At 34.7% G+C, this 24,202-nt stretch overlaps 1 protein-coding gene and 1 long non-coding RNA gene across 3 annotated transcripts; both read left to right on the top strand.

Annotated features, from left to right (window-relative positions):
* Window positions 1–2,979: 2,979 nt before the first annotated feature.
* On the top strand, window positions 2,980–5,455 carry LOC133788677 (pre-mRNA-processing factor 39-2-like). The gene is made up of 5 exons (XM_062226226.1): window positions 2,980–3,220; window positions 3,999–4,151; window positions 4,250–4,366; window positions 4,619–4,699; window positions 5,176–5,455. The coding sequence occupies exons 2-5, from the start codon at window positions 4,011–4,013 to the stop codon at window positions 5,353–5,355; spliced, it is 519 nt and encodes a 172-aa protein (XP_062082210.1). The 5' UTR covers window positions 2,980–3,220; window positions 3,999–4,010; the 3' UTR covers window positions 5,356–5,455.
* A 190-nt stretch (window positions 5,456–5,645) lies between these two features.
* Window positions 5,646–11,129, top strand: LOC133788678 (uncharacterized). Of its 2 annotated transcripts, none has more exons than XR_009873338.1 (3): window positions 5,646–5,697; window positions 10,569–10,709; window positions 10,797–11,129. It is a non-coding gene; the product is annotated as an uncharacterized LOC133788678 (long non-coding RNA). The 2 variants fall into 2 exon arrangements; XR_009873337.1 differs by lacking the exon at window positions 5,646–5,697 and adding an exon at window positions 8,934–9,041.
* The last annotated feature ends 13,073 nt before the right edge of the window (window positions 11,130–24,202 follow it).

A 24,202-nucleotide genomic window follows, 5' to 3' on the forward strand; every position in this document is an offset into this window, starting at 1 on the left:
ATATGTGTGCATATTGATTGAGACCACATTATTATGTGGATATATTTGAGTTATTCGGCACGAAGCGATCCTAGGGAGCAAGTTAGCGGTTTAGTCATAATGGGGTCAAATACCCGACTTAGGGTGAGTCTATGTGTTTTTAGTAATTTAATGCATTACCGGAATTTATCGGGTAATGGGAAATTATTTAGTGATTATTCGAGGATATTGGAGATAACGGGAATTGTGAAATGTTAATTATGATTAGCGGGAAGAGTGGTAAATGACTCATTTTCCCTTGAGGGCATTGGAGAGGGCATTAGTGGGCAAGGGGTATATTGGTCATTTCCTTTTCTAAGGAGTGACTTAGTCACTTGGATCCTCTCAAAACAAAGAAACAAAAAAACTCTTTTTCTCTCTCACTTTTACTTGGGGAAGCTCTTGGATTCTAGGAAGAAAAACTTAAAAATTGGAGGATCGAAGCTTGGTTTGGAGTGGGAAACAGTTCAGGGTTGTAATTCATAGCTGAGGTAAGCTCTAAACCTTGTTTTAATTAAGTTTTATACTGGTTTTTCTTGAGTGTTTTGAGTTTTAAACTCATGGAATTATGTTGGACTTTTGAGGAGGTGTTTGGTTAAGTTTTCAGGTATATATACTGCTTTAAGTGTAGAGATGATGCTTTGGGATTGAATTATGGGTTTATGATTGGTAATTTCATTTGTTTGTGAAATTTATAATTCTAAGCTTCCATTCATCTATTTTATATAAGAATATGTATCCTTCTTTTCCTTGTTTTCAAAATCAGTAATGCTACACTTCCGTTCATCTGTTTTCTTTGTTCCTTCTCCGAAAGTTCTTTGTTATTCACGCATTCCTTTTGCAGTTGTTTTTATTGGGTCAACCCTATTTTCTTTACAACAACTATCTGGTATAAATGATGTGTTTCATTTCTCTTCGACTGTTTTTAAGAAAGCGGGAGTACCATCAAGTCTTGCAAATGTCTTCATAGGGATTGTGAACTTAACAGGTATAATTTGTTTCTAGATACAAGGTTACATGTGTTGAATTATTTTAGTCCGTCTCATTACCATTCACTTTTATTCATTTATTCTTTTAAATTTCAGTTGAGAGTTTAGCTGTGGAATACAGTAGCCTTTAGTTGACTGACCTGGCCAGTAAGCAACTTATAGTTTTGTGCTGACTTGAAAACATTTATTAATTTGATATCAGGAAAGAGGAATCAACATGCTTTTTGTGCTGGGTGGGAACGGAACTCATGCTGGGGCAAATGTAATTCACAAAGTGGTAGTTATGCGTGTATCTGTTTACATTCTTGTGTTTCTTATCTCATAATCTGGCATGCATTCATAACTAAGGTCACTTTTGAACAGATTACTTAAAGCAGAAATCTTTTGGGATATAAATTGCTTTGGTACAAGTTGTTCTAAATTTGTAGATGTAAAGTGTTGTCTCAAGAATTAAAAGTTAATGCATTCCTGATGACTTGAATTCATTATTCTTTTAGTTTAGGATTCATCACCATGTCTATATGTTCATGTTTTCGTATAAATTAGAAAGCACTTTACTGTCATATAGATGACCATGCCACTAGAATTATCTTATTGGATATGTTTAACTACTTTTACTTGATTGCTGCATTTGTAAGTTGTTTCCCTTTATCTTGCCTCGACCTTGCCTGCCATTTCTATTTAGGTCTCATGTCCTACTTTTCCTATTTTTATTTCAGTGCTATAGACCTTGCCTGCCAATGTATTTTACAATCTGGACATCAGTCATCGGCCATGAGAAGTCGGTTCTGCTTAAACTGACTTACCACATGTTCATAAGTCGGTTTACACAGAACCGACTTATCATGTATAACAAAGATAAGCATGGGAGGTCGGTTACGCAGGAACCGCCCTACCATGTTGACATGGTAGGTCGGTTCACATTGAACCGACCTCCCATGCTTGAAGATGTCATAGTATGTCGGTTCCTACAAAACTGACTTGCCATGTTAATCATGGTAGGTCAGTTCTGTGTGGACCGACTTACTATGTCCTACATTTCTAACATGGTATGTCGGTACTATATGAACTGACTTATCATGTCACATTTTTATTTATTTTAAATTATTTGAATTTTTAAATACAATAATTTATTTAGTAGTGTATGAAATAAATGTAAAAATTTTATATTTGTCAATCTACATTATAATGTTTTGAAATATAAATAGATGAATTAAATTAATCAATTATTTATAATATAAAAAAATAATTATATTTTCTAATGAAAAAATATTTTAATTGAATAGTATTTATAATTTAAAATAAAAAAAAACTTTATAAATGTTTTAATGTATTTAATTAATATTTTTTTAAATGACATGGAATGTCGGTTGTGTAGGAACTGACTTTTCATGTGACATGGTAAGTTGGTTCTATGGACTGACCTATCATGTCATTATAAAATTATATTGTTAAAGATCGTCTAATTTGTTTTTCTATTATTTGAATTTTAAAATATATTATTTTATTAAAAAATACGTATATATAATTGATTTGTGAATGCAATAAGTATAAACAATATATACTTGTTAATATTACATATATTATAATTTTTGAAATATTAATTAATTAATTATTCAGATTTAAAAATATTTAATTTAGTTTTTAATAAGAAAATATTTTAATTTATAAATGACATATTTATAAATATTTGAAAAAAAATAAACTAAAAAAGTTGGAGATTTATAATTTTAAAACAAAATATCAACATATTAAACTTATATATTTGTTAATTTTAACATCATAAGTCAGTTCTAGAACAGATATATCATGCGGCATCATAGGTTAATTGCTAATGCACTAACTTACCATGTTAAAATTATATATTTTAAATTTTAATAGCATAAGTCAGTTTTAGAAATGACTTATGATGCAAAATCATATGTCGGTTGGTATTGGAGACATACCATGTTAAAATTAGGGTGGAAAAAAAAGCACAAATAAAATTAAGTATCCCGCGCTCTTCTTCTTCACTGTACACCCCCGCGAAAAAAATTTCTTCTCGTCTTCTTCATTCCGCCAGCAACCCAAACTGCAGCGACTCTCCCTCCTCAACTCCGGTCACTCAGCTTCACCAGCATATCGTTCGGAAACAGCTCCTTCCGTTGTTCACCAGCGGTCTCCGGTCGTGGCAGCATCTCTCACTGCGTTGTTCACCAGCGGTCTCCGGTCAGGTCGGTCTCTTTTTCTATCACTCCATATTTATTCATATATATATATATCGAAATTGTTGTTCGTATTTGTACCATAATTAGTTTTTTAGAGTAATAATGAAAGAAGTGTTTCTCTATTATATCGACATTGTCCAACTTTAGAAAAAGTCTCTTCTCTGAAGCGTGACATAGGGGAGTGGAATAATATGTGATAAATTTTCTACCGAAGAGGCTCGGGAAATTTTGTCAACTCTGTGTAGCCTCACCCCTAGGAATGTCAAACTAATTTGGCATTATAATGAATCTGGGTTGTGTTCAGTAAAAAATGGATATTGGCTAGCAGTGTGGGTGAGGTGGAGATGGTGGGGCTGAGGTTAGATGAGGAGGTGTGTGGATTGGAGGAGGAGGAACAAGGGAAACATACTCCTTTTTTATGATCGGTATGGACTTTTTCATTTGAAGATAGTAATAATATTACTCTCACATAAAAGTTAAAGTAGAGGACTCAAAACTCTGCTTTGCTTTCTCCACTAAGATTTTTTCATCTAACAAATTTTAGTTTCAGATTAATTATTGGATTTATCCTATTAAATAGATTTATCAGAGAATTAAAATATTATTTTGATAAATGTATCTTGCTTCAAGTCCCATCAAGGACAACACAAGTAAGACACATTGACAAAAATCAAAATTCTGTGATGCTGAAGCTGAAGCTTGCCTGATTGCTGCTTTTTAGAGGATGTCTTGACTCAATACATGATTGGAGATGTTTATGCTCCTCCTCATATGTTCGTTGCAGAGAGTGCCAGCAATGCATCTTTTTAATGCCAGATTTAAAGAACGTGAAGGAGATATAATTGGGGTACGCACTGCACTTCTTCATTGTGACGGAGAGTCAGATTCTAATTTTGTAGAAAATGTAGCAAGGAAGGCTAACATGGAAAAGCGTCTGGTAAATCAATGTTTTCATCATATAGAAGAAATGTTGGTTTTCATGTACTCTAGATGCAAAATAGGGGCATGTATTTATTAATTTTGCAAAATTTTCAGGGAAATTTTGTAGCAGCTACTAATATGTATGAAGAAGCACTGGCAATGGCTGAACTGAAGAAAATGATGAATACTCTTCCTATTTTATATGTTCACTTTTCTAGACTTAAATACATGGTGGGTAAACCTTCTCTTCCCTTTTTCCTTTTTCTGTTTTTGGATTTTTATTGTATAATTATTCTCAGGATGTGTCTACTTTTGCTTATATTTGGTCCAGTGAGGCATTTTTTATTACACCTTTTTCTTTTTCCTCAGAGTTAAATTTTCTCTTCTAAGATTTTGTTGTAATTTTTTTCTTCTCCTAGCTGTACTGTTATAAGCTGGTGTTATGAAATTATTATTAAGTTTCAGAGGCATTATTGCATACAGATCACTGATAATGCAGATGCTGCAAGAGATATCTTAATAGAAGGCATCAAACGCTTGCCTAACTGCTGGTTACTTTTAGAGGTATTTATGTTCTTTGAGCATCTATCTATTCCAAGCATTGCTTTTCAAAACTGACATTTACCTATGCTGAAAATATTGACTAGTTTTGGCACCAAAATACATGTCTTCTCCTACATGTTATTTAAAGATTAATCCACTAAAGCATTAACAAAGTTTAAATAGTGCGTGTAAGTATAATTAACTTTGTGGTGATATTTAAAGTGCAGCTCCAGAGTTAGCCAGTATTCATGGATATAAACCATGTTTACATACAGCAACTATCCTTAGTAAAAATTACTTCCCAGAAAGAGAGCAGCTGCTATCAAAATTTAGCTTCCTCTCCAGCGGCTGCAGTAACAAAAACACCCAAGCTTGCCCTAATGATCAAACAACCTTAATGACTTCATGAATTGGTGGAACACTGTATAATTCTATTCAAAATTTTCTTTTATTTTGACCTTACCGTACCTTAAGATTCCTGACTGTTGATTCTGTAGGAGTTAATAAATTTTGCAACTCTGCATGGAGGGCAGCGTCACATACATGTGGTCGACTCTGTCATAGCTAATGTAATATCTCCAGGGCCAAATGTGTCTCAAGGTTGGAATGTCAAGGATGCAGAGCATGTTTCAAGCTTATATTTAAAGGTTAAAAATAAACAATCCCTTTTGAACTAATTGATACAGAAATACCTTAGCTAGCATCATTTCATTCTAGCAAAAAGCAATTTGTGTTTCATTTATTTTATTGCGCCGTACCCTTATACTATATTATGATGTGTCCACAAGCAAAATTTCCTCGTCAGTGTGGGGGTTGTTTTTAAACACATGTTGGTTCTCTGCAGGTGACTCGAAATCCCCATTTCTGGTGGAAGTGTTTGTGCTCTCACTTTAGACGATCCTTCCCTAGACACTTTAGCGGTGTGGGTGAGGTGGAGATGGTGGGGCTAAGGTTAGACGAGGAGGTGTGTGGATTGGAGGAGCAGGAACAAGGGAAACAGACTCCTTTTTTTATGATCGGTATGGACTTTTTCATTTGAAGATAGTAATAATATTACTCTCACATAAAAGTTAAAGTAGAGGACTCAAAACTCTGCTTTGCTTTCTCCAAGAATAACCCTTTCACATTTGATTAGTCTCACTTTCTACCTTTCTTCTCAATTAGCCTGTATCATATCATTCCCCCAAAAACAAATAAATAAATAAATAAAAATTGCTCTATGCAAAAAGCTGGGCTACTTTAGTTACAAGTTAAACAATGTTCCCCTAACCCCAAACCCCAAAAAAACAAAAGTTATATTCTCTCTACATATATATTATATTATATTATATTATGAAAAACGCCCAGAGATGCAGCCGCACCCCACTCCAGCCGATGCAGCAGCAGCACAACACTGCATTTTGCTTTTGCTTTTACTTTAACTGCTGTTTGTTTGTGTCAAAACCTGCTGCTGCTGCTGTTTACTGCCGGCAAAAGCTCCTCAGCCTGCACTTTGGCTACTCCTGTGCCTGCCACCAATGGCATTGGCCTTGGTCTTAGCCTGGTGCTGCTGTTGCTGTTGCTGCTGTTGTGTCTTTTGGAGTCTATTTGTACAGAGAAAAGAGCATAGACAGGTCTATGGTCTGAGAACTTTGATTCTCCTCTTCCATACCATATTTTCTTCACTCCTTCTCCTTTCCACAATATCCTATCACACATGTTATCATTAACACAATCACACAGTTAGTAACTTTTATAGAAATACAAAGAAAAAAACTATTTTGCTAAACACCCACATAGATGTATAGTCTAATCAATACAGCCCTTATTGCCTTAATGCACATGATTAGTACTCCACTATTATTAGTACTCTTATAGCAAAAATGTCAGTTTCTTCATGTTACTTGCTTTTATTTATTTAGTCAATGATAGCTTCCACATGCACTGTTATCAATTGCATAATATTAATTTGGTCATGAAAAAAACAAAGAATATTATTGAAAATAACTACACTTAATAATGAGTGGTGAGTATAGGTTGCAAGCTTCAACTAGGCTACGAAATATCCTTCAGCATTAAAAAAATACTAAACTGTCATGAACATTGAAAAACTGCACCACTACACATATTTAATATAATAATAATAATAATAATTATGATTATAATACTATGATATTATAGAACAGAGAGATAATAATGATAAGTACCACAACTTGTTTACAACAATTTCAACAGTGTCATTGGAAAATAATACTAATAAAATAAAAGGATGTGTTCAATTGGTGATGCAATTATTAGAGAACATGATTAGACTTGGACTGACTTACCAAGCAGGTGTTCTTTGTTTGTGTTTGGATTTATTTGAGGTTTGAGCAACATAATGATCTGAATTAGCAATATATTTGTAAGTTGGAGCAAAATCTATTGGCCCTTCTTCCCACCCTTGAAACACTCGACCACCTCCTTGTTGTATTCTTAGCTATACACCAAAACCAAAACCAAAACCATAATATCAGTTTCCAATCAAGTTCAAACCATTGTTTGAATATATATATAAATAATCTTCTCACCTGATCTTTCTCCACAAGTGCTTACCAGTGTTTAAAGGCACTATTTCTTGGAACCTAGTCAACATAATTACAAACAACAAAATATGATATTATTACCATGAATGAAGACTAGACTATTAACAAAGTATATAGTAGCTTTAGTTACCCGATAACATAGATATCAGCCGGAGTAGGGGACTTGAGCCAATCCCTTAAGTTATATAGATAAGGGACCAAGAAAATTTCAAATGAAAATCCATATATATATGTATATAAGCATAATTATTAATTAATTGATTAAGGGACAGCAACATGCAAATATCAATAAGAAGCTTTTGGAATATACTCTGCAAAAGTTTTACTCTGCAGTATTGATCTTTTCTACTCAAAGGAAAGAATGAGCCACTATTACAACCTACAAATTCACGTGATGTGCTTGTGAGACATCATTTTCTTCAACAATCAATGTGACTGTTCTTCGAATCAGTTGTGGGGATGCTTCTCATGCCAGAACATTTTAAAATGAATAAAAAATATATCTTGAAATTATGTACTACTACTCGTTAACTCTAAAAATATAGTAGTGTATCTATTCACTAGCAATACTGGTGTGGGGTGGATCCCATGTATGAGTTAAGATTATTATTTGCCTAGCCTCTTGACCCATGTTTGAATAATTCCTCTCTCTATATAAATATATATATATATTTATATACATTGCAAGGTAGCTTTTGTTTACCATGTTTGATTTACTGGGTGCTGAAATTATTTATGAACTTGTGATTGAAAGTATCAGCTGCCAGATCATCTCCAGCTGTTAGAACCTGAACTCTCTTTGTGTGTCAGTATAAGGGTTACAATTTAGGTTTGATAACTACTTGTTTTGGCTCTTTCCCTTCAATTTATACCACATCATCATTCATATTCATATGCTTAGATTCTGGCACAATAAGGGCAGACTTTTGACTTTGAGAAGTATATATTTATATGCTTACATCATATGTATAACATGTTGAATTTGGACTGTTTTACCACTTGATTACTATTTAGAGTGGACTTTACTCTTCATAAACTTGCTGATAATGACTGTCATCAGAAATATAATCATTGCAACAAATTCAATTTTGGTTTGGTTTTGTTTTATGCAGAAGAGGAAGAAGAAATTGAGATGCTTTTGGAAAACTACCTCCACAGGTTAGCTAGCCTCCCCCTTTTCCCTAGCATAACAGAGAGAGAAGTGTAAAAGCTATTTATATTTACAGTAATATATAGTCAAAAAGCTCTATGTGTTCCTTTTATTCTGTTTTGTGTCCATAGATATATAATGACTAATTGTTACTGATCCTGTAAGATAATTACATTAAAAATTTATAATATGTCACGCATTTAGTAAAATAAACACACGTACACTGGTGCATATATATATATATGTGTGTGTGTGAATGTGTTTGAGTGTCCAGTAAAGTATCAGCCTAGTATTAATTTTAGTACCGTCTATTTGACTCTTAGGAGAGCTACTTATGAAAATCTTTGTCTATTACAAATTAATACTTACAACATGCTAAATTTTTGCAGCGAATGCAATGTTTGAAGTTGCTTATTAGTTTGAATTTTCTAGTTTAGCAGTTATCTTGACATGGCTATAAAGAAGCAAATTTTCTAGCCATCATTCTGGTTAGACCCTTTTCAAGATTTTGCTATGCTTATATGTTAGAAAGAACGGGCTTTAACTGGAATGACTTGTGAAAATGGCTTACTTGGGGAAATGGGAGCCTGAGTTTTCACAACTAACTTTGTGTTTCCTCTGAAGTTATTCAAAATGGCTCATTTTTCAGGTACATGGTCTTTATTGATTTGTGCTTGAATGTGTTCATGCATCTAGGCATTTTATTGAATGTGTTGATGTATCTAGGCATTGAAATGTCAAATGGAATATAATAATCACTGGTTTATAAAATTTTAATTGTGTTTCAGTAAGAGATTTTCTTTTTTGTCTTGATCTATACAAAAAGAAAAATGATTAGCTTCAGTTGGGGTTGTTCATTCCCAATGATCATATCCAATCCAAGCATGAGATGTTTTTCTTGCTCTGTATATATAATTGTTATTTTTACTGTTAGTGTACATTTTGTGAAATATATGGTTTATCTTTATATAAACTGGTTGTAGTTGTTGACTTTTCTATTAATATTATATTATATTAATACTATTAATGCATGTGGTCTATTAAATTAAAAAGGATTCAGTATATATTAAAAAGGATCACAGTGTCTTTGCTAGTATGTATGTTAGTATGTATGGTAGTGGTAAAACAACTCAGGTTAGTATGTATGTTATTAACATATTATTTTTCATTACAATTTGTTGTTTACTGGAAATTACGGTTAGAAGAACAGTTTAAAGCTTGGGAATTGTTAATGATTACTTTGGCTTATTTATTATTGCGTTAATACTTTTAATTGATTGTATTGGAATTGGAGGGAGGTTATGCAATTTTTATCTAGTTAATTTTGGAGTCTGGAGTTTTGACATATTGACAATAAGGCAAGATAATTAGGATTGCTTAAGTTATAAACGTTCTTGAAATAATTGTGGCCATTCCTTTTCTAATGAGTTTTGATATCTATAGAATCTATATTAGTTTATCTATTTGTGCTTTTTCTGGGGATGCCTCGAGTAATGTAGAAACTTAACGTATTTAAGTTCAGTAATACCACTCAATTTGGACGTCTTTATGGTGATATCGTAAGCCAAAACTCAAATTTTGATCTTACCTAAGAGGGGTAGCTCCTCACATGGTCAGCGGTTTATATATATAATATTACATAAAAAAAGTCCAACCTGGCATATTTTCTATATGACTATATCTAGTTATATATGGCATGTTTAAAGCAAGTGGGGTTATGTTAGCTAGCTAGGTTAATTATAGCACAGTTGAATATATGCCCAGCTTACCTCTATCTCTTCTCCCACTCTCTTTTGTCTGTTTCACTCAACTCTCTTCCTCTTCTGCACTGAGAGGAGAACATATTCATATTTTATTAATCAATTGTCCTCTTAATTTAATTAAACACACTAAGCTAGCTAGTAGTATATACACTACCTCTTCAAGAATATTCCTCAATTTTATTTATTTATTTTTTTTCATTTTTTGTGAAAAAAGCTTTCTTCACGTGTGATTAGTTAAGCATAAATTTCATTTTTTCTTACAATTTTTTTTTATTTTATTTTCCTATTATTATTCTCACAGTTCCAAGGGTTATTGACTTATTTTGTTTATTTATTTACGAAGTTATTTCCTATATATGTTTATTTCCATAATTATATTCGAGTTGTAAAAGTTAATTTTGGGAACGAAGTAGGTGTCGTTGCAGGTCTAACAAGTAAGAATAATTATTTGTCCTCGTCAACCATTACAATCAGTACAATGTGGGTTCTATGTTATGAGGATGATGAAGGACTTCGTGACAAATGAGTTTTCAATGCGATGGCTAACTAGTAATGTAAGTGAAAATATTCATTATTAAAGTTCTAGCTTTACCTTAAGATTAAATATATTAATTCAACTCATGCAATGAATTTTTTTTTAGTGTGGCGGGAAGAACTATTACACAAAGGATGAGATCAATGAAGTACGTGAAGAATGGGCACAATGCGTCATGGATTTGATGAGTACTACATAGGTCCACTCACTTTTGTTAACTTAGACTTTTAATGAGATATACTTACAATGTTAACTTAGACTTTCTTGAAGATATACACACTTTTGTTGCCTAACTATAGTTTACAATGCTTATGTGAGTCATTTTGTAATTAACTTAAGACTCGTTATTTTAGATACTTAGTTCAAATTCTAGTATTTTATATTATTGTGATATATGTTTTGTTTTGTTCAGTTTGTTTGTATAAAAAAACATGATTTGTTTTGGGCATAATACACTTTTTAAGAGAAAAAAAACACCATAAGTCGGTTCTACTAAAACAGACAATAGATGTCTACACCATAAGTCGGCTGTGAACCGACATATCATGTTTTACACCAGAGGTCGGTGTACAACCGACCTACCATGTCTTACACCAGATGTCGGTTTGCAACCGACGTACCATGTCTTACACTAGATGTCGGTTTTCCACCGACGTACCATGTCTTACACCAGATGTCGGTTTGGCGCCAACTGACCTACCATGTTTTTACATCATAAGTCACTGTATGGAAAGTCAGTTCCCAACCGACTTATGAACATTCGGATGTCAGTTTTTAACCGACTTATCATGTAATTTTTGTAGTAGTGGGGGTAAAGGTGGCTAATTGGTTAGTTATTTTTTAGATTCTGTACTGATACTGGTTTTATGCATTTAAGGTACCTTTCCATTTACATGGTCCTCATGGTGTTTTGCGGCATCTGAAATACCTCATTGAGACAAAAGGATCACCAGTGGTCTGTGTTGCTGAGGGAGCAGGGCAGGTTAGTCATAGTATAACATCAGTTTTTCACTAGTTGAAACATGATCAACTGATTGGAACTAGTATATTTTTTTTCCTTCTGGATCTAAATATTATGAAACCCCTCCAAAAACAAAATGCCAGCCATATGTTGAGATTCAACTAGCTAAAAAGAAACAACAAATTGATGTTTATCTTTCTAAGGATATAAGTTAGGTATGTTACATCAATGGTTTTGAAGATACAGTTGGATCATTAAATTTTGATAGCATGTTGAGTGTTTTGTTATGATTGGCCTGGGAATAGTGACTGTTTTTAGTTTAACACATTTTTGCTTGTTAACTTGTTTTTCCAGCTTACTAATAGTTGTTCAAATATTGCCTTTCATATTTTGAAAAAAGCCTAAAGCAACAATTGTTTCAGATATATGATGTGGTTAGGCCAAAGAAGCATGAGATTGAGAATTTGTGAAACCACATTCTACATATCCTATATATAAATTTAAGCCCAGTCAAATGCTACTAAATTACTCATTTCCCCTTGTTGAATCTATTTATATACATAGTGTAATCTTTTAAGAGTTTTTGACATATAGAGCACTTAATTCTAAAGTTCACTCTTACAACAGTCTAGAGGAATTCCATTAGGAATATATGTGAAGTTGTATTATTTTGCATAACTTTTTTTTTTTTGTAGCATAGTTTCTTGAAGTATTTTTTAAAAAAGACTTTTGTGGCTCCTTATTTCCTATGCAGAAACTGTGAAGCTATATGAAACAGTTGGAATGGGAAATGGAGAGAACAAGCCAAAGCAAGAGTGAGATTTGGAGGATGTTATAGTAGACAATACTCTCCAAGTTTCTTGTTATAGTTACTTTTCAATATGTTGAATATTTAAGAATACTTGAATACTTAAAGAACATTTTGTTGTTGATGACAGTGTAGAATATTTTAAACTAATTTGTGGATTGTTAATACAATGTTGAATGTTTTTACTTTTTGTTATTTGAAAATCAAGTTTATTTGATGATGCTAGTATATATTAGAAAGCTAATTTTAATTATATAAATAAAAAATAAAAATATAATAGAATAAATTAGTGTTATATAAATGAATATATAATGAGAATTTAAACTTATCTAAATATTAAAATAATACAAAAAATGTGTTATAATATCTATTATAAAAATACTTTTCATAAGTAAAGAATTTTGTTATGCATACTTCATTATATAACACAAATAATGTGTTATACTAAAGTGTAGTATAACAAAAAATATGTGTTATGCTAAAGTATAGTATAACACAAAAAATATTTTATAGTAAAGTGTAGTATAACACAAAAATAGTGTTATACTAAAGTGTAGTATAACACAAAAAAAGTGTTATACTAAAGTGTAGTTTAGCACAAAAAAAGTGTTATACTAAAGTGTAGTATAACACAAAAAAAGTGTTATAGTATTGACTATAAATAACATAATTCAACACTTATCTATATATTAAAATAACACAGAAATTGTGTTATCGTTGACAGTACAATAACACATCTGTATAACACTGATAAAGTGTTATGTAAAGTACCCTGACCTACGATAACATAGTCTATCTTAACACATCAGAAAGTGTTATCGTAGCTTTTGATAACACATTTTTGGTGTTATTAAAAGCATTTTTTCTTGTAGTGGGGCAACATGACAGCTACAGAATATGCCCAGAAATTCGATAAACTTACGAAGTTCGCACCAGATCTTGTGCCTACTGATGTAGCTAGGTAGGACAGGTTTATCAAAGGAATTAATGCTATGATAGCCCGGGATGTGAGGATTACAATAGTACCTGGGGGGACAACTTATGCCCAGGCTGTTGAGAAGGCTCTTACCTCTGAGGAAGCGAAGAACAAGCTCTGGAGGGAGAGTGCTGTAAGGCGAGAGGGTCGCAGAGTGGTGCCTCCATATTCTTGGTCTGATAGGGGTGGGGGCTATAGTGATCTGAATAGGAAGACCCTGTATACTTTGGCCGCTACTGGCCCTGATAGGAGAGGTCGCAGTACTCAGGGTGGCCATCAGAGAGGCGGTGATACATGGAGGAGCTACCCCGAGTGCACCAGGTGCAAAACACGCCATTTGGGCGAATGTCAGGCTAAGGCCTGTTATGCGTGTGGGGTGGTGGGACACCTCAAGAAGGACTGCCCAACAGTGAAGAAAGGGGAAGCAGGGAAGGTGGATAGCTTGACTCCAGGTCAAGTGTTCACCTTGACGTAGGCAGAGGTCGAGGCTAGTCCCTCGGTGGTGACAAGTCAGCTTTCTAGTACTGGCTCTCCTTTTACTATAATGATTGACTCTGGTGCTACATAATCATTTGTTTCTAGTAAGGTGATTGATAGACTGTGTAGACCTAGTGAGTACTATACTGTGGGATTTGGGACTATATTGCCTACAGAGGAACTGGTAGTTTCTAGGAGGTGGATTAGAGCACTGCTAGTGATGGTTGATGGCAGGGAGTTATCAGTAGACCTAATTGAGTTGGGTATGGAGGACTTTGACATGATTTTGGGCATGGATTGGTTGGTTAGATACGGGGCTACTATTGATTGTAGGAAGAAGATGGTGACCTTTGAGCCAGAGAGTGAGGATCCCTTTATTTTCGTGGGTACAGTATGTGGACCTCGAGTACCCATGATATCAGGGTTGAGAGCCAGAGACCCACTGTAGGGAGGGTGTATAGGTTTCCTGGCGAGTGTGATGAATACTACTAGAGTGTTTCCAGAAGGGCCGGAGGAGACCAGATTAGTTCGTGAGTTCTTGGATGTGTTCGCTGAGGATTTACCGGGCTGTCGCCACACAGGGAGATTCAGTTTGTTATTGAGTTGGCACCAGGGACAGAGCTAGTGTCGAGGACACCATATAGAATGGCACCGGCAGAACTGAAGGAATTAAAGATATAGCTGCAGGAACTACTGGATTTATGGTTTATCAGGCCTAGCTACTCGCCATGGGGTGCTCCTGTTTTGTTTGTGAAGAAGAAGGACATGACTCTGAGGATGTGTATAGACTACAAGGATTTGAATAAGTTGACTATCAAGAATAAGTATCCTCTACCAAGGATTGACGACTTGTTCGATCAACTGCAGGGAAAGACGGTATTCTCAAAGATTGATCTTCGATCTGGTTATCACCAGCTGAGGATCAAGGACGAGGATATACCGAAGACGACCTTCCGAACAAGGTGCGGGCACTATGATATTTTTGTCATGTCATTTGGTTTGACCAATGCCCCAGCAGCCTTCATGGACTTAATGAACAAGTTGTTCAAGGATTTCTTGGATCAGTTCGTCATAGTCTTTGTCGACAATATTTTAGTGTACTCCAGTTCAAAGGCAGAGAACGAGTTACATATTTGACAGGTCTTGTAGTGGTTAAGAGAGCACCAATTGTACGCCAAGTTTAAGGTGGATGGGATTAAGGTGGATCCATCTAAGGTGGAGGCAGTGAGAGATTGGCCGAGGCTAAGGAACGCCTCAGAGATTCGGAGCTTCCTTGGGTTATCAGGTTACTACAGACGGTTTGTAGAAGGGTTCTCGAAGATTGCTAAACCGATGAAAGAATTGACACAAAAGAATTTGAAGTTCGTTTGGTCAGACAAGTGTGAGAACAACTTTCAAGAATTGAAGCGGGGACTTATTACTACACCTGTGCTGAGTCTTCCTTCTGAGGAAGGAAAATTCGTGGTTTATTGTGACGCGTCGAGGATGGGTTTAGGTTGTGTGTTTATCCATAATGAGAAGGTTTTAGCTTATGTGTCATGACAACTAGAGGAGTATGAGCAGCAGTATCCTACCCATGATTTAGAGTTGGCAGCGGTGGTGTTTTCATTGAAGGTTTGGCAACATTATCTGTACGGGGAGAAGTGCGAGATATACACCGATCATAAGAGTTTGAAGTACTTCTTCACGCAGAAAGACCTGAATATGAGACAAAGGCGTTGGCTGGAATTGGTAAAGGATTATGACTGTGACATTCTTTACCACCTAGGAAAAGCAAATGTAGTGGCGGATACATTGAGCCGGAGAGGCTCGGGGCAGTTGTTTAGTTCCACTCAGATGTTGAGGGAGTTGGCTGATGATATGTCTATAGCGAGGATAGAGTTGGTGGTGGGATGGTTGGCCAACATTACTCTATAGTCGACCCTATTAGAGAAAATTAAGGAAGGTCAGTTGGTGGATGCTCTGTTACAAGAGGTTAGGGAGAATGTCTTAGCTGGAATAGCTAAGGACCATTCTATTTCTGAGGTTGGTCTGCTATGGTATCAGGGTCGGATCTGTGTCCCGACTGATGTGGGAATTACACATGAGATATTGCATGAATCGCATACTACGCTGTACTCACTTCATCCAGGTACCACGAAGATGTATCAGGATCTTCGGACGTTGTGTTGGTGGCTCGGGATGAAGAACGATGTGGTGGAGTACGTGGCCAAATGTTTAACCTGTAAACAGGTGAAAGCTGAACATCAGCAACCAGCAGGGTTGCTTCAGCCTTTGGGTATTCTCGAGTGGAAATGGGAGGATATTACGATAGACTTTGTGGGAGGTTTACCCAGGACAGTAGGGCTTCATGACTCGGTTTGGGTGATAGTGGACAGATACACCAAGTCATCTCATTTTCTTCCAGTGAAGATGATTTATACGGTGGATCAGTATGCAGAGTTGTATATGAAAGAGATCATACGTCTTCACGGGGTTCCAAAGTTTATTGTGTCAGATCGGCATCATATCTTTACCTCCAAGTTTTGGGGTTGTTTGTAGAAGGCTATGGGGACTCAGTTGAAGTTCAACACGACCTTTCATCCTCAGACTGATGGACATTCTGAGAGGACGATTCAGGTGTTGGAGGATATGCTTAGGGCATGCGTAATTGACTTTGAGGGATCTTGGAGTAAGTATTTCTCGTTGATTGAATTTTTGTACAGCAACAGTTATCAATCGATAATAGGAGTGGCCCCATATGAGATTTTATATGGGAATAGATGTAGATCACCCATTCATTGGGATGAGATGGGTGAGAGGAAGTATTTGGGGTCGGACATTGTTCAGAAGACCAATGAAGCTATTGAGAAGACCCGAGCTCGAATGCTCACCTCACAGAGCAGACAGAAAAGCTACGCTGATCCTAAGCGTAGAGACGTGGAGTTCCAGGTTTGGGACCACGTGTTTCTACAAGTTTCACCACTACGAGGGGTGAGGAGGTTTTGGAAGAAGGGCAAGTTGAGCCCTAGATTCATTGAACCTTTTGAGATCTTGGAGAATATCGGACAAGTGGCTTACAGGTTAATTTTGCCACCGTTGTTGTCAGGAGTTCATGACATATTCCATGTGTTCTATGCTCCGGAAGTACGTCTCAGATACGACACATGTGTTGAAGTATGAAAACTTGGAATTGCAAACAGATTTGTCCTATGAGGAGTGACAAGTTTAGATTTTAGATCGGAGGGATAAAGTCTTATGGAATAAGACAATTCCTCTAGTTAAAGTATTATAGAGGAATAGTAGGGTTGAGGAGGCAACCTGGGAGCTTGAGTCTGCGATGTGGGATCAATATCTCGAGTTATTCAGGTAAAATTTTGAGGACGAAATTATCAATAGGAGGGGATAGTTGTAATGAACCAAAATCACTAATAAGGCTTAAGGGCCTTGATTAGTGTGCCGGGAGGGAATAATTGGTTTATGTGTGATTTAAATAATTAAATTCATGAATATGTGATAAGCATGCTTATATGATTATATGGATATGTGAAATGCATGGCTATGAGTATTAGTATGCATATAGGCCCTGTTTAGCTTATTGGGGCATATTTGTAATTTTAGCCCATTGAGGGCATAAATGTGATTATTTGTAATAAATTGTTAAGACCACATTATTATGTGGATGTATTTGCAGCATAAGGCTCGAGGCAATCCTAGTGAGCGGTTTAGCGAAATAGTCACGGTGGGGATTTATACCCGGCTCGGGGGAGCCTGGGGGTATTTCTGGGAATTTGGGAAATATATTAGAGACTATTTGACATTGGGGAAAATAATTGGTGATTAATTAGATGATGGGATTTAAGTGGTAAACGTTAGGGACACTTGACGAATTAGCGGGAATTGGGAACAAATGACCAAAATGCCCTTAGAGTGATTAAGAGACTTGGATTTAATTGGGAGGGTAAAAGGGTATTTTGATTTTTAAAAGGGGATAAATGAGGTTTTCTATTCATTTTAGACTGTAGTTGGGTAGAAGCAAAAAGGAAAGGAAAGAAAAGGATGGGAAAATAGAACACTCACTTACCTCTCTTTCTCTCCCTCACGATCATTTCCTCTCTAACTCTCCCTTGAGAATTTTTGAAACTAAGAACTCAGAGGAAGTCTAGGCTTGGTTTGGCGTGTTGATCCTTGGAGAAGCTAAGGGATTCAGTTGGAGTTAGATACCAATTAAGGTAAGGTTTAAAGGTTTTGTCTGAATTTTCTGGGTTTGTGAGGTGGAATTTTGCATTTGGATTTTGGATGGAAATTTAAGGACTTGAGCTTGGGGATTGGAGGAATTAAAGTCTAGAAGGGAATTGAAGGCAACCTAGGGTGGAATTTACTCAGCTAAGCTCGCAAATTATGACTTGGTTTATCTGGATTTCAGTTTTTTTTTTATGAAGTTCTTGGGCTTCAAGCTCAATTTTGGTTTTCTGTGTTTGATGATACTTGTGGCCATGTTTTGATGTGGTTAGGTCATGTTGGATGAGATATAGTGGATGGTAGGCTCAATTTGGAGTTGAGAACACATTATTATGTGGATATATGTAATTTTCGGCACGATTGAATCCTTTCGAGTACTTTTTGCAAAAAAGTAACAACGAGTATAAATGCTTGGCTCGGATCGAGCCAAGGGGTATTTTGGGAATTTCTATATTACAAGAGTATACGTAAAATTAAATTTATTTGGTGGAATAATGGCGCTTAGTGATATTAGTGATAATTTGTACATTTGTGGATTAATTAGAGTTTTAAGTGAAATGACCAAAATGCCCTTGAGGTTTATAAGGTGTTAAGTTAATGGAGGGGCAAAATGGTCATTTGACCACATAATTAGAGAAAAAGGGAAAACCAGAGCTGAAGGTTTTCCCTTGAACGAGTTTCTCTTTCTCTTTCTCCTTGCTTCTGGAGTTCCCACCACCAAACACATTTTTTTCCTTTTCTTCTTCAACTTAAGAGATTTCTACCAAGATTAATTCTCCAATGATTTTCAAAATTACAAAGGGATTTAAAGGTCAAATTGGGGCTCGAAGAATAGAGTCAATTCTCTGTCAAATTCATAATCAAACCTTTAGTTGAGGTGAATTTCTTCTTTTGTTCTTCAATGGTGTTCTTAATGGAATTTTTGGGATTAAGTTGGAATTTCAAAATTTGGGGGCTTTTAGAATGTTTTGATAGGTGTGTGGGTATTAGAACTTACCTATGTATTTTTGGATTGGGGAAAAAATTGGGTTTAGAACCCTAAATTTGGAATTGGTGGTTTTGATTTATAATTGTGTAGTTAAAAGGTGTTTTCATATTGCATATTACTTATATAAGTTGTTTTGGGGGTCAAAACTACGCTTGGAAATCGTTTGTGGTGATTGATGCGTGTCGTATGCCATATAAAATTTAAATATATTTTTTTATTCACTTACAATAGCTACTTCAGTATAGCGGTAAATAAGGGTCGAACCCATGAGGACTATGATCAAATTATTATTCAAAATAATAACTAAACTAAAACTAGAAAGGAGTTTTAGTTTTAATAGCTAAAAACACAAAATAAATAAATATCAAAGATTGAATAACTAAGGATATAACGATATTAAAGAAATAGTCAAGAATTACTCTCTACCTTCAACAATCAATCTATCAACAATGACGAATAATATTCCCTATTCCCAATTAAACTACTAACCTCGCAGATGACACATAAGCAGTCAATTATCCCAGTTTTCTTATTATACTTAATTAAAGCAAAGCTCTAAATTAACCCTTTTTACCTAGCAATAAACCATTAAGTGTGTGATCTATTTAACCTAGTAAAAGCATTACACTCTATGGAGACAGGTTAATTTTGACAACAAATTCATTAAGCATGGAATTCATTTAACCTAGGTTCTATTTTCATCACGATCAAAATACCTGTCACAATACCCTAATTGTAATTTATCACTCTACTTAGAATCCTAAACTTTTAGTTGAATAGAAATTCTAAGATGATAGTAGAATAATGAAAAACCCTAATTAGTTGGCCACCTAAGAAGATCTAACAATATTATAACATTCAATTAGAAAAATAAAAGAAATTTAATATAATGGAATAAAAAGAATAAACTTCATCAATGCATTCAAGATCTCATGTCTAGGGTTTTGAACTAACCCTCAACTACAAAGAAAACTACTCCATAATCATATTCATCTTCATAAACATAAATATTCAATGAAAATAAAAGAGTTTTGAGAAGAAAGAAAAACTAGATTGGACAATATAGATGATGATGTCTTTTCTCCTCCTCTGCTACTCTAGCCTCTAAAATTCGTAATCCAAAGTTTTTAATAAAAGTTAACCCTAATCCCTTTTATAGCCCCTCAAAAACTACATTTAAAATTTGAATTTTAAAGATAAAAATTGTCGCCTGGTCATGGCCAGTGATTCTTGGTGGCCGCGGCCACGGGATGTTTCTGGGCCATAATCGCACGGAGGTTGTGGCCAGGAGATCATGGTGGCTATGGCCTCTATTCCCTGACTCCCAGGTCGCAGCCATAGGTCGTTTTCTACTCGCATGCTTTTTCTTCATAATCTTCAACTTTATCCTCGAACCTCAGGTTTAGGGACTTCTAAAACACTTCAAAGTCGTTCCGAACATCATTTTCTCGAGTCCTATCATTGTACATTCATTCCTAACCACAAAAATGTATCAAATTCATCAATAATACTTTATAAAATATTTTATGGCTTAAAAATCAAAGACTCGTAAAACAAAGCTAAGATCACCTAAAAACACTTAAAAGGAACATTATCTAATTGTGAAAGGATAACAAATGTAATATCCAAATTACCCTTATAAGCGATTTCGATCAAAAAATGGTTAAGTTAAAAATTCTAGAAAAACGCAGAAAAGGCTCTTTGACTTAAGTCGGTCGACCACTTTAGGGTGTTCGGTCAACTGGCTTGCACATTGGGCAAGCTCACATTTTTGTTAGCCGGTCGAGCAGTCTATGGCAGGTGGTCAGCTGGCCTGTGCTGGCAGCTTAGTGTCAAGTTCGTTTTCAATGGATTTTGATGGGTAACCTTAGGGGATCATAAGCTATGGTTCCTAGGACAATATTGGGCATGTTTAAAGAGTACATGGAGCCTAGTGAGGTTTATATAAACGTTATGATAGGTTATGGTTTAAGGGAAGCTAAACTTACTTATATTTTTTTGACTAGGGTTTGAGAGAGGCTCGGGAGAGGATCGCACTCAAAGTCGTCTTGATTCTCACGCAGGACCTAAGGTTATAAAAATGGCACATACACATAGAGCAGGACATTTTCTATGCTATGTTGGGATGCTGTTATAACTGGATATCTGAATTTCTTAGGGTTGAGTTCCCCTTCATGCATAATGTTGTTTGCTATGCTTATTTATGTTGAATAATTTGTGATTGATAGGCATGGGCCGTATTCAACAATCGTACAGAACGTAGGCCATGATGGCGCGGGGCCACTATGAGGGTGTTGTACCCATTCGCTCAACATGGACCCTTAGCTTAGCATTTTTAGAACATTAAACGTAATTGTATTTTTATTTAAACTCTTTTGGGATCCCTTGTAAATGTTTAAAGTTTTAATGGAAAACTTTATACTCTTTGACCAAAAATTTTAGTAGTTTCATTTTAAGTCCATTTACACTTTTAAGTCCAAATGACTCATTTAACAAGTTAAGCACTATTTTAAACAAACGGTGTAGCGGCCTTAGATTAGTAGGGTGTTATAGTTACATTTCACGATAATTTTTTTTCATTCTCACACTTCATTATCGTCCACATTAAAACATTTTACCAATTTCAAAAACCCACATTTTCCATGAAAATTATCCATATGGCTTTGAAGATGAAGAACCACTCTTCCATTATCCCTTCTAATAATTTTCTGAAAATATTTCAAGCTTCTCTGAACTTCCCGCCACTCACATCCATTAGAAGACTCGATGAAAATGAAGTTTATAACTGGAGAATGAAGACATCCTGAATAAGGATGAAATCGTTCTAAGTGCCAAACAGTTAGAGGTTTTCCACTTTCTTATCTAAGGGTTGGTCATTCAAATCCTTTCTTTGACCAACCAATAGTCCATGTGGCTTCCCCCAAGCGTCGTACCTTACCTAACTGTTTTGTAGGGTGGATTGAAGTCCTACCCTCTTATCTAGGAAAATATATACCATATTTGTAATTTGGTCATCAACAACAAGTGAGATAGTCCTTATGAATCTTACTACATCTCTCATCGGAAGAACTTCTCCCTTTCAGAAGATTTTGATAATTAACACAACAGCTGGAGTGACTCCCTATTTATTTTTCAAGGAACTTATTACTCTGACTACATTTGTGAGGATGACTTCCCAATTTCCAAAGTGTTTAATGAATCTTGTAATCTTTATTGATCTTTCTCCATTTCAATCATATTTTCTTCATAAAATTAGTATGTTTATTTTTTAATTCGACCTTTTCCCTTTCCTCCATCCTCTGGCATAATTAATCTTCCAATGCTACTTCACATGTTAATCAACTGTTTGAAATGGGAATGCTTTATAGATAAAATACCAACACACTTACTATTAAGGAACTTAACTGGCCTACAATTTTAAAGCATGTGCCCCATCTTACTTTTATCTCTACTATCGTCCATCACTTACCGTGCCATTCAAATGAATTATTTACAAGCCGTCATCAAGGATCACTATGTCAATAAGCTTGCCAATTTTATTAAACATTCCCACTCTCCCATCATCAGTGCAGTCCGAAATAAACTTTGAGTTGCCCTTTGCCAAGATATCAAACTGTCACATTTGGATCGGAGTGGCAAAGAATTACACGAAGCAAGTGTTAGGGCTGGTGCCCTAAAAGCATGTGAAAACACATTTTTATTGAATTAAAGAAAAGTAAAATTTTATTATATTTGATTATTGAAATTATTACTTGAATAATTTATATATAAATATCAGAAAATTTCATATTCATTTATTAGAATATGATATTGTATGAGTACTGAAGAATTAAGATCATATATAATGAATAAAATACTCAGTCACATATTAAAGTACAGAATTTTTAATCAATGTTTGCAAGTACGGTTTACTAAGAATATAGGATGCAAGTAAACTAGATTCAGATTACAGATGTAGAAAGACATCTTTGTAACGATACTTTATATAATAGTGATTATATATGACAGGAACGATACAAATTATTTTCTTTATAAACTTACCATTTTCCATAAATGTTTAATTCATATCTTAATAGATTATCATTTGTAGATCATTCTAAATCGTGAGTTATCATGAACTCATGTTTATGTTTATTGGATCGTTTTTATTCATTCATTATGGTCTCTTAATATAATGAGGCTAGTGACTTTTGTCTTAGAGATTCAATATCATGAATGGCTGAGAACATGATTTTAAAATAATGGAATGCATGCTTTCCTAACAGATCTAATATTGGTTCCCTTAAGGGTTAATTCAGGAGCTAAATAGTTATTGAGCTCAAATCTATAATATGATTACAGAATAATTATCCACTGTTGAAGTAATGGTAGTTAAGGAACAAGAGGTAATTAGAAAGGTAAAACAATAATTCTTGACCAGCTCTAATTAGCGTACCAATAAATGGAGGACATAACTACATATATTGAATTATATCAATGGAGTACAAAAGAATACTCTGTAAGTATAATTCTATAATTACTAAGAGTGCAATTCCATATTTATAATGGAGTAATAATGGAATTAATAAATAAGATTATTTAATTTAAGTGTTTAATTAATATGTTGGTTTATTCGAGCTTAGTATCATAGGTACATGGTCTTCAAGCCTCTTTCCTACATTGTCAAGGGTAAATATGTCACATGCAAGATTAATGGAGAAAATGACTAAATTGCTAAGGAATTATTTCCCGGGGCTAAGTGATAATTATGTGCAATTAATTAATTATTTGACTAATTAGTTTTTATTTGAAGAACTTTATATTACTTGAAATTAATATTAATCAATGTTTAGATTAATATTAAGGAGAGTTAATTATTATCTTAGTATAATATAATTATTGAAATTGATAGATTTAAGATAAACTTAATTTTTAATTAACTGATAGTTATTTTTTGAAATAATATTAATATTATTTTTGTGAATAAATATATTGTCTTAAAGATAATTAAACAAAAAATGAGAAAAAGTAGGGAGACACACATGTGGTACATGCCACTTGCTATGCTAGCACATTGAGTGGCGCCACACAGATGGGCCACA

This window comes from Humulus lupulus, chromosome 7, assembly GCF_963169125.1.
Source record: "Humulus lupulus chromosome 7, drHumLupu1.1, whole genome shotgun sequence".
Taxonomy (NCBI): Eukaryota; Viridiplantae; Streptophyta; class Magnoliopsida; order Rosales; family Cannabaceae; genus Humulus; species Humulus lupulus.